Genomic DNA, 18880 nt, shown 5'->3' with positions numbered 1-18880 from the left:
GTCTTCTCCCACTCAACCATCCTTTTATCCATTGTAACAACTTGCCCTTAATGCCATACTGAAAAAAAGTCGTGAGTTAGGGTTAAATTTGAAAGTGTCTGCAATTCTGCCCAGACACGATAGGAATCAGTATAGGATGAGAGCCTTATCAATCAATTCAGCCCTGGAGAGATTGTGCAAGGCTCATAGGGAAAAATTTTTTTCAGCATGGTCTGTGCTTGCTAACAGGAGAGACTGCTTCTACAGGGATTGGATACACTGAAATATAAAAGGTGCAAGAATATTTGCTGATGCTTTCGAGGCAGTGTTAGGTGGGTTGGAAAACTGCTAGCTTGGGGGGGGGATTCACACACTAAAAGATTACCAGTAGCCACAGGCAGAGGCGAAAGTGATTCTTGCACTGCTTCTATTGTAATGAGCAGCAGCCTAGAGAGCAAGTTGCGGGGGATTTCAAGAGCTGCTCGGAGTCATCATGGAACAAGTAAATATATGGGCTGTGTTAGGGTAACTAAGAATAAGAAGAGGTGCATGTACACCAATGCTAGAAGTACAGTAAATAAATTTGATGAATTTGAAGATGGCTATGGTAGATATAGGATAGTCTGTAATCAAGTTACAAAGGAAGCTAGGCAAACAAAGTCAGATTACGAGAAATCTTTGGCAAAGGATGCAAAGAAAAACAGTAAAGACTTCTTAACTTATGTGAACTCTAGAAGGAAGGGGATGAATCAGATCGGTCCACTTCGTATCGGTGGTTTGATTGTTGATGAACCTGCTGAGGTAGTTGACAAACTGAATGAGAAATTCTCATTCAGTTTGTCAACCCTACAGACTTACTCACACATGAGTAAGTCTGTAGGGAAGTGGAGGCAAGAAGCTTGTCAAACTCTGCCAGGGTGCTAAATGATTTTGTAATAACCAAGAGCAAAGTGGAGGGGAAATTGTTGAAATTGAGCATAAGATATTGAGCATAAGAAATTGAAATTGGGATATCAGAGACATGGCATCACGCAGATAAAAGCAGTGTAGAATCGGAATTTGTGAAGTATAATGTGTAGAGAAAGGATAGACAGGAAAGGATAAATGAGAGTGGGGGTGTGTTATAGGCCTAATGACTCTGATGAGTACAACGAACAGTTGTGCATAAAAATAGAGTGGGCCAGTAAATCAGAATGTCTTGTAATGGGGGATTTTAACTTTCTAGATATTGACTGGAACTTGTAGGTTGGACACTCACACGCTAGCAAGACTTTTGTGGATGTATTGGAGGATTGTTTTTTACAGCAACATGTTCGAGGGGCAACCAGAGGGAGTAATAATCTTGATCTGATTATCAGCAGTGATTATTCATGCATTAAGAATTTGCAGATAAAGGAACCACTAGGTGATAGTGATCACAGCGTACTGATGTCAGATTTACTTAAAGATGTAACAACCATCAAGGGTAAAGGGAAGGGTTTTTGTTTTCGAAAAGGTGACTACAGTGGTCTCAGACAGTTTTTAAATTCTATAAAGTAGAATCAACTGATAATGTTACCAGCAGTGAATTCTAAATGGGAAGCCTTCAGGGATTAATCTTGGAGGCTACTAAGCTTTACATACAAACTAAGAAACACTGTTCAAGCTTCAGGCCTAAATGGATGTCAGATGTGAATTAATGAGGCTCGTGGCAGAGAAGAAAAATGCATGGGATGCATATAAATTATCAGGAGACACAGAAGCCCACAGCAGATATAAGCTAGTCTGTAATCAAGTCGCACAGGAGGTTAGGCAGGCAAAGGCAGATTACGAGAAATCTTTGGCAAAGTATGCAAAGAAGAACAGCAAAGAGTTCTTTACTTACATAAACTCTAGAAGGAAGGAGATGAATCAGATTGGTCCACTTCACATAGATGGTCTGACTATTGATGATCCTGCTCAAGTAGCTGATAAACTGAATGAGTATTTTGCATCTACATTCACAAGAGGAGTTATTCAAGGAAGGGAATGCCAGAAGTTTATCAAACTCTAACAGGGAGCTAAGTGATTTTATAATTACTGAGAGCAAAGTGGAGGAGAAATTGTTGAAGTTAAACATAAAAAATGCACCTGAGGCAGATGGAATCTATCCTTTTATATTGGAAGCGGCAACAAGGGAAGTAAGCAAACCGTTAGCCATAATTATGGGAGCATCCTTAGAGTCATAGGAGGTCCCCATGGACTGGATGTGTGCAAAATGCATCCCCAATTCACAAAGGATGTGAGGGTCCCCACAGACTGGAGATGTGCAAATGTATCCCCAATTCACAAAGGGTGATGCAAATAATTATAGACCTGTTAGTTTAACTTCTGTTCCTGGGAAAATAATGAAGTCACTGGTTAAAGAGGTGATACAGGATCACCTAGACAAGGCTGCAGTAATAGTTCAGACAGAGCATGAAATTGTTAAGGGGAAGTCTTGTCTGACCAATTTGATTGGATACTACGATGTGGTCCCTAAGGAACTGAATGCAAAAAATAATTTTGATATAACATACTTGGATTTCAGGAAAGCTTTTGATTCTGTTGCACATGGAAGACTGCTGAAGGCTACTGCAACAGGATCTAGAAAAGTTAGGCAGATGGACTGAGAAGTGTTAACTGAAGTTTAACATGGAAAAATGCAAAGTACTGCATATGGGCAGCAGTAACCCAAGAAAAATGTACCAACTGTGTGGTACCACACTCAAGGAGGTGGAGAAATGAAAAAGACCTGGCAGTAATTGTGCAGTCAGATATGAAGTTCTCTGAGCAGTGCAGACGGCCTACCACAGCAGTCATGAAGTTTTGTCAATGATATATAGGAATTTTGCTAGCAGTGATAAGGGGGTAATTGTCCCCTTGTATAGGGCAATGGTCAGGCCATACCTTGAGTACTGCGTAAAGGTCCGAAGGCCTCATTTTAGGAAAGATGTAAATTTGCTAGAACGAGTACAGACAAGGGCAACAAGATTGGTGAGAGGAACAAAGGGGTGCACTTACGAAGAAAGGCTAAAGTTTTGCAAGTTTCAGCATCTGGAGATTAGGCACCTGCGAAGTGATCTGATTGAGGTGTATAAGGCCTTGAATGGTTTGTCCCATCGGCATTGAGCAGGCTCAGTGCCGATGGGACACTTCCGCTTGCTCAGATTAAGAGCCTGAGGGGAGCATAGATTCAAACTGAGGAAAGATAGTTGTAGGACAGATGTGCAGAAGTTTGCCTTTGGCCAGCAGGTAGTTGATTACTGGAACAGACTTCCATCTGTTGTTGTGGAAGTTGATAGCTTAAATAAATTTAAGGCTGAACCAGACAAACATTTAGAGTGACCAAATGGGTGAAATGAGAAGATTTTTTTTGGCTGATACTGTATAAGCTTGCTTTCTTGCATCATATGCCTGAACTAATGCTTATGCTAATATCCAGTCCATGGGGACCTTCCCTGAGTCCAAGGAAACTTTCATAATTATAGCTAAGGGGTTGCTTACTTCCTTTAATATAACTGGATAGATGCCATTGACCCCAGGCGCCTTTCTTATGCTCAATTTCAACAATTTCCCCTCCACTTTGCTCTCGGTTATTACAAAATCATTTAGCACCCTGGCAGAGTTTGACAAGCTTCTTGCCTCCACTTCCCTACAGACTTACTCATGTGTGAATGTAGATGCAAAATTCTCATTCAGTTTGTCAACTACCTCAGCAGGTTCATCAACAATCGAACCACCGATACGAAGTGGACCGATCTGATTCATCCCCTTCCTTCTAGAGTTCACATAAGTTAAGAAGTCTTTACTGTTTTTCTTTGCATCCTTTGCCAAAGATTTCTCGTAATCTGACTTTGTTTTCCTAGCGTCCTTTGTAACTTGATTACAGACTATCCTATATCTACCATAGCCATCTGTGTCTCCTGATAATTTATATGCATCCCATGCATTTTTCTTCTCTGTCACAAGTCTCATTAGTTCATCTGACATCCATTTAGGTCCAAACCTTGAACAGTATTTCCTAGTTGGTATGAAAAGCCTAGTAGCTTCCAAGATTGATTCTTTAATTGCCTCCCATTTACAGTTTGCTGTTGGTAACATCAGTTTGTCCCACTGTATAATATTTAAAAATCTCTGAGACCACTGTAGTCACCTTTATGAAAGCAAAAACCCTTCCCTTTACCCCTGATGGTAGTTATATCATTAAGTAAATTCCACATCAGTACATTGTGATCACTGCCACCTAGTGGCTCCTTTATCTGCAGATTCCTAATGCATGAAGAATCACTGGTGATAATCAGATCAAGAGTAGATCATCCAATAAATCCACAAAGGTCTTGCAAGTGTGAGTGACCAACCCACAAGTTCCAGTTATATTTGGGAAGTTAAAAATCCCCATTATAAGACAATCTGATTTACTGACCCAGTCTATTTCTCTTACAGTTGTTCATTGTACTTATCAGAGTCATTAGGCCTATAATACACACCTACTCTCAACTTGGTTTTCTCAGTGCTTATGTCACACCAAACTGACCCAATGCTGCACTGTCCACCCATGTCAACTGGATGCACTCTATTATATTTTATGTGTTTCTTAACTAACAGCATCACCCCTCCTCCCCTTCTATCCTATCTGTACACATTGCACTCCCCAAATTTCAATTTTGCATTCCTTATCTCTGTGTGACACCATGTCTCTGATATCCCAACATCAGCCTTTAATGTCTTCACCAGCACCTCAAGTTTATTCACTATACTCCTAGGATTGGTGTTCATGCACATGTTCTTACTCTTAGTTACCCTAACACAACCCATATATTTACTTGTTCCATGATGACTCCCAGCAGTCCTTGAAATCTCCAGTACCTTGCTTTCCAGGCTGCTGCTCATTCTAATAGAAGCAGTGCAAGGATCACTTTCACTGCTGCCTGTGGCTACTGCTAATCTATTAGTCTGTGAATTCTCCTTGGCTAGCAGTTTTCCGACCCACCTAACACTGTCTCAATAGCATCAGCAAATATTCTTGCACCCTTTCTATTTAAGTGTCCCATCCCTGCAGAAACAATTTCTCCTGTTAACAAGAGCAGACCACGCTGAGAAAAATTCTACCCCATGAGCCTTGCACAATCTCTCCAGGGCCAAATTGATTGACAAGGCTCTCATCATATACTTCCTGCTATCATGTCTGGGCAGAATTGCAAACACTTTCAAATTTAACCCTAACTTGAGACTTTTTTTCAACATTGACCTGTACTTGTCAAGTAAGTCCACAGATCTCCTACTCTTAATGCCATTAGTGCAAAAGTGTACAACAATATCACCCATTGTGCCCTTAAAAGATGATATCTGCTGTACATCATCAACTTTTGCCCATTGCAGACGTACCATGGTTCTATTCCACCTATCCTTTTTGCCCAATATTTTTCATATTTCCTGTCTACCTGACAATAGAATCACCGACAATAACTAGCTCCTGCGGGACCGGTGCATGAAGGACCCTGAAGGTTGCTGCTCTGTTGCTGATGCACAAGAGTCCCAATTTGAACCTTAATGGAGCACCTTTGGGATAAACTGAAACATTGGGTAAGGGCCAGATCATTCCACATCAGTAGCTCAACTGATAACTGTTCTGCAGGAGGAAAGGAGAACTACACCATTGCAGTCTATCAATCACTGGTGGAAAGCCTATCAAAGAGGGTGGCAGCAATATCAATGTAAAATCAATGTGCCTGGATATTTTTTTTTTTTTTGGAAGATAGTATATGTGACAGTGGGACAAGTTACTGCTATGGACCTTGAAGGGCCTTCATTTTCAATATTTGTTAACAATACTAATGTAAGCATTTAAATTTTAATATTATACATATGTATAAGTTCACTTATGCAGCCTATTATGACTACATTAATCACCAGATGGCCAATGGCTCAAGTGATCTTGATAGGACATTGCCTTTCTGGCAAATGTTTGGGCTTGCTTTTTGTGTTTTGGTGTTGAACTGATGGTTTTTTGTGTACTTTTAAGAGCAAGCAATATTGTGGTAATCTTAATAATTAACATGAAACATTATAATGTAGGGTATTATGTTTTTCCATTTAACAATAGGCTAAACACTCACAGCCAAAAAGAACAGCTGTGGCTTAAAGTAGGTGTACAGTGTTAATTGTAATGCAGCTCCAGGGGTTCCCCCAAAATTTGTGGCACACAATGTGATAAACACAAAACTCTATAAAGGCTAGATTTGTGTAGGTTAGTGAGTCTTTGAGTACAGCCAAGTATGGTCTGATGATGGGTTCCAGCAAGGTTCCCGAAATTACCTAACTGTATAGGATATTTAGTCAATAGGCTAAATAAACTTACTAAAAACTAATGTAGTATAATAGTAGTTATTTAAAGAAAAAACTTCATGGAAAATCGCCATATAACATCCTTTCATAATTACATTAACTACTATCATCCATTTTCCAGCTCCTATGTGATATGTATGAAAAAATGAAATAATAACTGCCAGATTTCTATTGATCCAATTTTAATGAAATTTGGGAAAGCTTGACAAATTGTTCTAAAAGAATCAAATAAAAATTTCATGAAAATCCATCCATTGAGAGTTGAGTTAGTGCATGCAAATGGAGGGACAAAGAAATAATTGCCAGATTTCTACTGGTCCAACTTTAATTAAATTTGGGTTGGCTTTCCAAACCTTTCTAAAAAAAGGGCAAAATAAAAATTGTTATGAAAATCCATTCACTAGGAGTTGAGTATTTTTGGACAAATGGGCAATTTATTGAAAAGAAGTCAAATCTCCTTCAAGCTATCTCCCCTTCTCATTCTAAATCTAACTAGCATCACTGCCAATTAAATCTAGTAATTTAACCTACTTAATTGTATAGGGCTGCTTCTTTATAAGTTCTTGAACTAACTCAGACAATTATATGGGTCAGGCGCCTCCGTAGCCAGGTGGGAAGGAGCAGCAGTGGTAGCACATGCTTCTTGATTAGACCGGGGTTCGAGCCCGTCACCACCAAATACGGAGGATGCGGAAAGGTCATGGAATGACCACCGCATATCCCGGAGCAATATGGCCTTAGTTGCTAATGCTCCTAAAAACCAAATAACAACAACAACAACAATTATATGGCAAATCTCTGTGCTATAAATTATATTATTACCTGCTCCATCAATATTTTCTTCATCTTCAAGTGCTGATGCCTTTAATAATGATGCCTTTACATCCTTCATTCCTAGATATTTAACCAAACGGTTTAGCTTTACCTTAAAAAAAGGGGGAAAAAAAATAAACAGCTCCAGAAAGTAATAAATAATATTGAAGACTTTGCTAATAATGCTGACTCCATTTTGACTCTTTTTATTCTATAATAAGCATTACTAACTTCCAAATACACTAGAACAAACTATAAAGTTTTAGATTCTCTAATAGTTAAAAAAAAAAAAAAAACTGTAAAGTAAATATTTCTTTTAAGTCTTTAACTACTGGTATTGTTTTTGGGGCATTCATGCAGAGGGTCTGGGACAACTGTAAAGCTTTTTTAAGTACTGAATACAAAAAATTCATGCCAAACTTCTTTGGAAAATATTTAAGTGCTGCACATTGACAAAACTTATTAAAACACCACCTGTTTTTCTTTTTTTTTTTTGTTTGTTTCATGCTGTGTTTACTAATGAAGTGAACAAACCAAACAACAATAAAAATTATACTAATTTTATAATAATGTCATTCAGTCCTTTCTGGCAATAAAATTAGCCATTAACAGGATGTGTAAAAATTGGAATAATCCTTAAAAGAACTTTTGTTTTGAAAGTAGGTTAACACTAAGTTAATAAAGCAGTTATTTCGCAATCTGAGTCCAGATTGCTGCTAATTTTATCATACTTTATAATAAATGGTTCAACTTGCTATCTTAATAAGACCATCAGTTCACAATACATATTTTCATGCCAAATACATTTTTTTACAGTATTGTTTCTTTTTCCAGTGACTGTTCTATAACTGATTTTGACATTAGCAAGTCTAAAAGTAGGATTTTTTTTTTTTTTTTTGCCTTACTTTTCCTTTTGTGCATGTGATATAAACTCTACTTCTTCCAGAGTGAAGCAGATTTACATAGTAGCAAGAGAAAGAAGTGAAGATGAATTTATAAATTCTACATTTTTTCCTTTGCTTTTCTTTCCTGCATTCAGTATAAATTCTCTGATTTACCTTCCTGCATTCAGTATAAATTCTCTGATTTACCTTCCTGCAAAATCAGATAAGATATCCTGATCGATATTTTCTCCTGCACAGGTCTACACCAACATCATGCCACTGTTTAAATTTTCCATTGTTTTCTGTGAACCAGACTTCATCAAGGTATATGAAGTTCCTTGACTGGTGTCTAAAACCACATACCAGTCTTAAATAGTAATGGCAACAGATAATAACATCCACTCTTTCAGTAAAGAACTTCTGATAATCAATTAATCTGTGGTAGAGCTTCAGCTAATGGTTAAAATATGATCAAATGAAGTTGCAGTACTGCTAAACTCTATTTTATTCTTAAATGATTTAATATTTCTGCAACTATTGGATACTCGTCATCTCAAAATATCTCTGAGATCATGAACCATATTAGAAAAATCAAAATTGTTTAGTTCAATTGCAAACTGAGATCTAGTCATGACAGGATCACTACTGTTTTTCTAAACAGATAAAACAAGCATAAAGCCAAAATGTTGAACATGATATGCCTGTAACAATATAGGTTCCTTAAGTGATTCTTTGTTCATCAAAGAATCAGTGAATTCAGAAAATGAAAGTGAAGGAAAGAATTAATATTTGGTTACAGTTTTGAAATGTCAGTTTGCATTATATCATGTAAGCACACAATGGTGATCCTTGAACAGAACTTTGATTTGATTCATACACCCTTTTCATAGAAGGGGAAGGAAAAAAAAAAAAAAAAAAAAAAAAACTGACTTCAATAAAGAATGGGTTTTCAAAGATATGTATACTTGTAGTACAGCTGCAAGTCACTGAAACTCTAATTACCATGGAACAAATGCAGCAAATTAATATTACAATTAGGGTTATACTTGGCAAGGTGTTATTCTGTTACTGAGTACTAATATTTAAAAATAAATAAAATCATAAATTAAGAAAAAGACTAAGCAACATCTAACAGTATGAACTGCATAACTCCCTGCCTATAGGAGATGGACCTTCACACCCACCAAAGCACGAGTGCCACTTTCATAATAAAAATGGAATTAATAAAGAAAGGATACTCACAATCCATCTCTACAAAGAGATATTAGTTCTAGTGAACCACACACACACACACACACACACACACACACACACACACACACACACACACACACACACACACACACCTGCATTCAAAACTGTAAAATCTTGGCCACTGCCCCCTCTAGGTTAAATAACAAAATATAAAAAACAAAATGTAAATTTATGTGTTGACCTGGCCAATCTACAGGTCTAAACCAAACACAAATATATAAATTAACAATGAATTAAATCATAATAAACAAAATTAACATAAATTAATTATTATCAAATAAGTAGCATAAACAAAATGACAGAATAAGCTGAAACAATGAAGAAACAGAGCAGTCATGAGCACTCAAACTAAATGGGAAAGAATGAGAATAAAGGAACATAAAAATGTTCCTTTATTCTCATTTATTTCCATGTTCCTTTATTTCCATTGGTGGGGAGAAAATATGATGGACCATGTTATGTCCATATCAAAAGTAACTTTTATTATGAAGATAAATGTGGTTGTCTCCAGGACTATTTAGAAAAAAGAAACACTAATTACAACAAAACAAATGCAGAAAATTAATACTACAATTAGAGTTATACCTGAAAAGTTACAATTTTGCTACATGAGTACCAAAATACAAAAAATAAAATCATAAAACAGGAAAATAGACAAAACAGTACTCACACTCATCAGTGCAAATGCATGCCTCCCCCACCTAAAGGAGATGTAGCCTCACACGCACCAAAGATGAGTGTCACTTTCATAATAAAAATGGAATTTAATGATTATTTTTGATTTTATTTTACTTTTAAATATCAGGATACCCATGGTGACAGGCAGCAGAATCACACTTTGCTGAGCATAATCTTTTCTGCATTTGTTTCATTGTAATTAGTGCTCCTTTTACTAAACAGCCCTGGAGACAATCATGTTTGTCTTTATAATAAAGTCACTGAACCTCATTTTAAATTACAGTCAAATCACAGAAAGAAAAAAAAAAAAAGTTTCTATGGAATTTGAAGTTGGGTTATTTAAGTCACTTTGGTGGTGGCTGATACTATGGAAGACTATGAACAAGTACAATCGGAAAGTTTAGAGCAGATGTCGGCAACCTTTTTTGGCTGCAGGTCAAAATCAACCAAAACGTGACTATTAAGAAGACTGTTCGGGTCAATGGGTATTTTCATTTTAAAACAGTGCGTTAGTGAATAAGAAGATAAATTTTATTGAGAAAACTATTACAATATGCTTTTAAACTAAACATAATAAAAAACAAAATTATAATTATTATAAAAATAAATATAATTGTCAAGTTTTAGTTCATTAATAATTTATGAACTTTATAAGCGTTCTCTTCGTTATCAATGGCTCCCCTGATGCTGAATTCGTGATGTCAATTTAGTCAAGTCTGATTCATACTTAGTCACCTTAAGACAAATACAAGCATCTGAATTTTCGGTAGTTAATCTGCTCCTGTTCTTACTTAAAATAAATTTCACGTGTGAAAATATTTGCTCACATTTATAAGTAGAACCGAATGCGGACAAAATGGCAAAGCCAATTTTTTTCAAAGATGAAAACTTCATAGGAAGTGATGCCCAACATGATGATATCATGAGAAGATGATTATCTTCCGTGTTTTCTAAATCTTTCCGCAATGTCTTGAATTTGTCCGTCCATAGCGTTGAACTTTTAAAATCAATCATTTCTAAACTTAAATTGTCAATTTTAAGATATTCAAAATACTGCAAATCTAAAACATTTTCCTCTATTTCGTCGGGCTGTATTATAAATGTAAACATTTCGCCGTGCTTCTTAAAACTTTGAAATCTACTTTCAAATTCACTTTTAATGTTCAAAATACAACTTTCGAACATATTTAGATTGCTCTCATCGATATTTTCTTTCTCATATTGGCTTTTCAGTAAGGGAAAGAAAAGAAATATTTTAGTTTTTATGTCAGTTTCAAATAATATTAATTTCGAACAAAAACTCTTCCATTCCTCGTACATTTTCAAAATTGTGTGGTTATTTCCTTGGAGTCGTACGTTGAAATCATTATAATGGTTCATTATGTCTGTTAAGAACAAAAGTCTTAAAAACCATTGTTTATCATTGAGTTTGAGATCATTTTCACTGATTTTGTAAAGAAATATTTGTATATCATCAAAACACTCTACAAATCTATTAAGAACTTTGTCTCGACTTAGCCATCGTACTTCAGCATGTAACAGCAAATCTCCATATTTCGATTCAATTTCTTCCAAAAAAGCTTTGAAGCGCCTGTGTGTTAATGCAGATCGTGATACTATTATGTTTATGATCTTAACAACCTTTTCCATTACATCATTAAGTTGTTGCGTAGATGCCTTTGCAAATAAATTTTCTTCATGTATGATACAATGGAATGATAAAAGTGAGCGGCCAAGTTCATTTTCCATTAGTTTCACGAATTCAACATTTTTTCCTCTCATAGCTGGAGCACCATCAGTTGTTATGGAAAACAATTTACTTTTTAAATTCAATATTTTCCCATTTTTGAAATTTGTAAACTCTTGTACTTGACACAAAATATCAATGCCTTTGGTCATGTCATTCATTGAAGCAAGAACGCAGTTCTTCATTGACGTTCGAACTATTTATTGATGCAAATCTAATAATAATTGACAGCCTAGCCATGCTATTTACATCAGTACTTTCATTGAGTGCAGTGCTAATTACATCACTAGATAACAAATCATTTTTGACCTGTGTGTCAATATTTTCTGCCATATCTTCAATGCGACACTGAACTGTTCTGGCCGACAATGGCATTTCTTTAATTCTCTCAATTATTTGTTTTTTATTTGCAAAGTCATTGAATAAGTGTTCGGAACAATTTATGAATGCGTTTTCAAAAATTCGCCGTCTCTAAACGGTTTTCCGTTGGTACCAATACTAAGAGCTGCAACAAAGCTGGCAGATGTAGCGTAATTGTGGCTGGTAACAAATCTCTTCAAAAATTTGTTTTGTTTTCCATAATTTAATACACGTTTAGCAATGTATTCATATTTTTCATCATTTGGCATTTCATTCACATCTTTATGTTTTGAAGAAAAGTGTCGCTCAATATTGTAAGTCCTGGCAGTAATTATATCTGTACATAAAGTACATATCAATTTGTCACCATTTTCCATACATCCATACCTTTCAGTCCACACATCTTGAAATAATCCCTTTTTTGCTGTTTGTTTGTCCATGGTAATAAAAATAATAATTATTTTGCTTAGGTAACTGTTCTTGTGCTTCTGAACTGAACTACTGTTTATTCACGTTAAAGATGAAGTAAACATAAAGAAGAGTAGATGCGTGATCAGCAGGTGGGCAGGGCTCCTATTGGTCGGCTGCAGGTGGCACGCAGTCAGAGTGCCCAGCCGACCAATAGGAGTGAATAAACGCTCATCGAGTAATGATGAGATTCGTTCGGACAATATCGCTGTATTCCACCTATGTTCATTTCTGCAACTTTGTAATCAAACCAAAATGTTAATCTTATTATTTATATTTTCTCAAAGTTTTTGTTTCATGTTTATGTTTTATAATTTATTTTTATATATTATACTTTATTTGCGGAACTCAAGTGGGTCACTTGAAATTATCACTTGGTGACCCAAGGGTCATAGGTTGCCGACGCCTGGTTTAGAGCTCTTTAAAAAGAATAAGTTTTATTAAAAAATTTAGCCACTTTTTTACTCAATTAAAATACTAAACTGTGTTCAATAAATAGTTTTAATAGACACAGTCACATTCGTTAGCATATTTTAAAATTTATGCTTAGTAAGTTACAAATTAATATTCATAGAGCCTTTGTCATTAATGATTTTAGCACAAACATATCTTATAATTAGTAACTTAATTATAGTGTTTTAACTATAATAAATAAGCAGCTTGAAGTTCTATTCACGTAGGTTGGTATATATTTCTTTAGAAAAAGAATTAGAAAAACAGAAGTATTATTCAGAAACGTAATTGCGCAGCACTTAATACAAAACATAATCTGATAATAATGTGTATTGTTGTATTACTTCTTAGTTGGTGTGGCAATTTTAATTTTTATCAAATTTATATCAGAATGATGTTGCAAACAAGAGCAGAAAATCAAAAAGCTCAAAATAGCTGGAATGCTTTGGCCTGGGAGAAAACTCATTATGGTCGTTCTCTTGCAAATCATAGCTGCACTTGGGCTACTTGTTGTGGCCTTTTCTGCAGCATTATCCATAGTATATGATATGGCCAAGGGGATATCTTTGCACAAGTTATATGAGAGCCTGAGGAATATGGTGGATGATGTTAAAGAAATTAAAAGGAGAGACCATTCAAACAGCATTCAGAAACCCAACACAACACTGAAGATTACACTCAGGCAACACAAGGTACAGTGAAATCCACCACAGCAGAGTGCGCGGACCCATAAGACTGTTAGTGTCAGTGAGTGCTGTTGTCCGTGATTTATTTGCCAGGGAAATGGGAAATATGCTTTGTAAACCAGATAGACAGAATAGACTACAGTGTATCTACCTGGGATAAGAGTGGGAGACCTGATGATTTACTCAACAGGTACAAGGGATTGGTGAGAAAAAATCATGAGTTAGAAATGAAATTGAAAGTGTTGGCAATTCTGTCTAAACACAAAAGGATCGAGTACATGATGAAAGCCTTCTCAACAATCCAGCCCTGGACAGACAGTGCAGGGCTCAGAATTTTTATACAAAAAAATTTAACGTCAGTGTTAAAAGACCAGACTGACTGGGCAGTGAATTCCATTTCTCAAGAGATGCTTCAAAACACTTAGAATAAAATTGACTACTGCTTTGACATTCTACGAGCTACCAAAGGTGCCCACATAGAGGTTTAATGAAGTGCGGTTGTGTGATAAGAAATTCCTTGAGTTTCCTTTAATAAGTGCAATGAACCGTTTTAATACCTGTTACAATAAAATTTTAATCGAGTTTCACAATTAGGTGAATTATTTACAGACACCCTGTACACGTATTCATATCATAACAGTTATGCATATTAATGCATATTTATAATTGTATTTAGTTTTTAATTAAAGCTTATTCAGAGTTTTCGATTAAATACACAGTTACAAAGCAACAGCATGTTAGATAATGGACTTCCCCATCCATGTCAGACTGTAGACTTTTCTCTCCACTGTGAGATTTGGCAAATATATAGCCAGACACGAAGATGGGAAAATGCTTGTGATGAATGTTGATACATTGACTTATTGATACATTGAAAGGAACACATAAGAGGTGCAAAGGGCTATACTTGACCCACAGGCAGTAGTTTGATTGTCTCTGATACAAAATCATTTCACTGTTTATAACTAGATAGTATGAATCAGAGCTGTACTACTCAATATGTTCTACGTTGATAATAATATTAGTAAAATAATAAGAGGGGTTTACCTCAATATAGTGTGTAGAACACTTCCGTATGATATCCTCCAGAAATTAAAACGGAAAAAAAGAAAAAAATCGACAACTTACCGGTACATTAGAGTAAAATATAAATAATTAAATAATCAATTTAACACAATTTAAATCAATTTAAAACAATTAAAAATCAATCGGTAATACTATATTTGGATAGTATTACCGATAGTAATACTATCCAAGACATTTTACATTTGTTTAATAATATTCATTCTAGACTCAAATTTACATTGGAAAGGGAGGATACGGATACAAAGTCATTAAACTTTCTAAATTTCACGCTTACCCGGGACTCGAATAAAATACAATTTAGCATCTATAGAAAACCTACAAACACCGGTATGCTTCTACATTATAATAGCTATCACCCGTTCACCTACAAAAGATCGATTATCTTTAATTAATTTCTTAATGCCTATAAATATTCAACAACGGATTCTGCTTTGGACTCAGAAAGAAATACAAATATTAACTAGCAGATTCTTAAACAGGGGTTATTCCATTGCCACAATAAACCGAATTAGGGTACAAGCTAAGGATAGGATACAAAATATTACACCAATCAACAATAGTAATATCAAAAAATACTTTATTTCTGTCCCATATGTTGAACAATGGCACAAACAGCTTAACAGATTCTTTAAAGATACCGAATTTAAAATTTTAGCTAGGCCAATACAGAAGTTACACACTATCAATTACTGAACAATCGCTCGGTTCTTTCAGCGTTCGCAACACAAATTAATGATCTGGTATACAACATTTCTTGCGGTGATTGCGACTCGTCTTATCAAGGGTCGACCCGATTTTTTCTTAATATTCGTGTAAATCAACAGGAAGCCTCAGTTCGTGCTTCTCGTTCAGCAGCGTCAGAATTAGCCTTTCATGCCATTAACGAAAAACATACTTTTTTATTTAACGAGGCCAAAATACTTAACGTTCAACATAATTATACGTGACTATTAATTGCAGAAACCGTTGAAATTAAATTACATGAGAATTCGGTTAATGTTCGGCAGCCATATTTGATCTCCGATGCGTGGACCTTTATGCGCATGCGCGAAGACAAATAATCTCTATTTAAGTATCAGGTTTAACCCGATTCGGTAATTTTCATTCCTGTGACCACGATATACGATCGAAAAGCGTTGTCAGCGTCAGGAAGGTAAATCGTTTTATATATTTTCGTTAGATTCTTTTAATTGCGTTAATTTGATTTTTAATTGTTTTAAATTGATTTGAATTGTGTTAAATTGATTATTTAATTATTTACATTTTAATCTAATGTACCGGTAAGTTGTCGATTTTTTCGTTTTAATTTCTGGAGGGTATCATACGGAAGTGTTCTACGCACTATATTGAGGTAAACCCCTCTTATTATTTTACTAATACTGTTTATAACTAAAAAGTCCTCAAAGTTATGAAGCGCATGGTTTTGGTAATTTTAGTTGTCACTGGAAACACTTTCCAACCTTCAACTGCTTATTAGTCATATTATACATTGGTTCTAATTGTTTGGACAGTCCTGCTTCCACAATTGCTTATTTATTATCTGTCCACTGAATAAAATTTCACCCACTTATAGTGAATGAAGAAAATTCACAATTGCAAAAAGCTACATTAAAATTAAAATCTGTTGACATCCGAGAGACTTCTGGCAAGCAGTTAAAGGTTAGCATTTAAAATTACATGCACTAGTCCCCTTTGGAGGTAGTACACTTTTGCCACTGATGCTGCAATATGTTGATTCCAGCTACAAAGAAAGTTTTCTCCTGGGCCTCCAAGAATTCATCCATTGCAGCAATGATGTCACTGTCAGTGGGAAAATGGATGCCAGCCAGGTATTCTTTCAATTTTTTTTTTTTAAATTTATTTGTTATACTAGGCATTCCCTGCCAAAAACTGGCATCCCTACCATATCACACAATATACACAAATCAACTTATACAATATACATACATACATTTAAAGCACAGATCCAGTTAGTCCAGTCCAGCAAATGACACTCGGGTACTATGACCCCATTAGATAGGAAGCTCGTTAAAATGTCATCAGTCCATTAATTATAAAAAGGCATGTTGATGAAGTTCAGACTTAAAGATGCCAACAGAAAAAAGAATCCATGTTAGCTAACTTAATTCAATGAAGTCCAAAAGTGACAGGTTCACCAAAGATGTGCTCTCCATATGAGGTTTGTTTGTTTGTTTGTTATGTTATTTGGTTTTCAGGAGCATTAGCAACTAAGGCCATAGTGCTCCGGGATATGCGGTGGTCATTCCCTGACCTTTCCGCATCCTCCGTATTTGGTGGTGACGGGCGCATATGAGGTACATCTAGGCCAATTGTAAACAGTTATCTGCAAGTCTAGATAAACTAAATTAAATCCACCCATCATCAGCAGTCCATCAAGTATATATGTTCACTAAATCAGAATGCAGTCCAAACTGAAACTTGGCAACACACAACTCAACAGAGGAGATGCAACTACGTGAATATCAGACATTGGGAGTTCAGGAATTTTTTTCAAATTAGGAAATAGGTGAAAGTCTGATGATGCTAGATCTAGTGAATATGAGGGGTGATCCAAGATTCCATAGCTGCCCTCATGCAGTGCAGCCATGGTAATGAGAGACTTGTGAGTAGGCAAGTTGTCCTGGAGGAACAAGACTCCTTTGCCGAATTTTCCTCAGCAGCATTTGTCATTGATGTTTTCATGAAAACACTTCACAAGGTCTGCATAATGTGCACTCTGAGTGATTGGCCTTTCTGAAGCTAATCCACTAGCAACACTCCATTAGCATCCCAACATCACCTTGCCAACAGAAGGAATCAACTTGGCTTTCTTCAATTGATAACATTTCAATTCATTGATAACATTTTGGACATTTCATCTGAACTTGTGATATTACGTGGTACACACTTCAGATGAAATGTCCAAAATGTTATCAATGTATCAAACTGTTCATCGATCGCTCATCACCAGATCATGCACACTGTCAACTTCTGGAGTGACAGATGTTGCAGGTCTTCCACAGCAAGTCTTTCAAGGCTCTCCCTCCCTTGTTTAATTCTGCTGATTCTTAACCATGAAATAGGAAGGGGCATCCTCCTTTAATGTTGTAACTATATTCTCATGAATTGCTTTTGGCATTAATCCCTTTTTTCACAAATATTGGATGACTGCACGGTGACTGATTTTGTTCACCTTTCCTCCCTCACACAACTTTGTTGACTTCGGGACCTGTAATTAAAAAACGACATTACTGAAACTTGGCAGGTTACTATTTGAAGTGTTATACATTAAGTACAGAAATTTTTAACACTGTACCATGACCCTTTCACACTCAGGACACAAACTTTTCAAACACCCCTCATACATGTATACCAATGCTAGAAGTATAGTAAATAAATTTGATGAATTTGAAGTGTTGGTCAAGACATCAAAGGTGGATATTGTTGGGATATCAGAGACGTGGTGTCACCCAGATATAAGGAATGCCGAACTGGAATTTGGGGAGTACAATGTGTACCACAAGAACACTCATCGGTGAAGACAGGATATTAGAGCTGGAAAAGGAATTAGAAGATGTGAATTGGAATATCATCGGTTTGGCTGAAACAAGAAGAAGAAATGAATCACTTATAAGTTTATCAAGTGGAAATCTGCTGTACACCAATGGAAACAGTGAAAGGAGTGAAGGTGGAATTGGGTTTCTGGTCCATAAAGATTTTAAAAACAACATTTTGGAATTCAAAAGTACATCACCAAGAGTGTCAAGACTAATACTCAAGATTTCTAAGAGATACAAGCTAAAGATTATAATGATTTATGCACCAACATCAAGCCATGATGATGAAGAGGTTGAAGAAATGTACACTGAAATTGAGAGTCTTCTAGATGAGCAGAAAACCCACTACACTATTATTATGGGAGACTTCAATGCTAAGGTTGGAAAAAGACAAAACAGCACAGAAAGGGGAACTATAGGAAATTTTGGAATTGGTGAAAGAAATGAAAGAGGTGAAAGACTTGTGGAATTTGCAGAATCTCAAGGACTGTCAGTAATGAACACTTTTTTCAAGAAAAGGGTGAACAGAAAGTGGACATGGAAGAGTCCAAATGGATTAACTACTAATGA

The 18880-nt window shown here is 35.8% G+C and overlaps 1 protein-coding gene across 2 annotated transcripts in view; it reads right to left on the bottom strand.

Moving 5' to 3' along the window:
• LOC150080969 (transcription initiation protein SPT3 homolog) overlaps positions 1-18880 on the bottom strand; it is a 111694-nt gene that overhangs the window by 58304 nt on the left and 34510 nt on the right. For both annotated transcript variants that reach the window (XM_090381248.1, XM_090381247.1), the window contains exon 5: positions 7147-7249. In XM_090381248.1, coding sequence (XP_090237374.1) covers positions 7147-7249 — 103 coding nt within the window. The remainder of the gene's footprint in view (positions 1-7146; positions 7250-18880) is intronic.

The sequence above is a fragment of the Mastigoproctus giganteus genome, chromosome 9 (genome assembly GCF_048544385.1).
Source record: "Mastigoproctus giganteus isolate SK-2022 chromosome 9, ASM4854438v1, whole genome shotgun sequence".
NCBI classification, from domain to species: Eukaryota; Metazoa; Arthropoda; class Arachnida; order Uropygi; family Thelyphonidae; genus Mastigoproctus; species Mastigoproctus giganteus.
The sequence above is the reverse complement of the archived record's forward strand: the minus strand, read 5'-3'. Positions and strand labels throughout refer to the sequence as shown.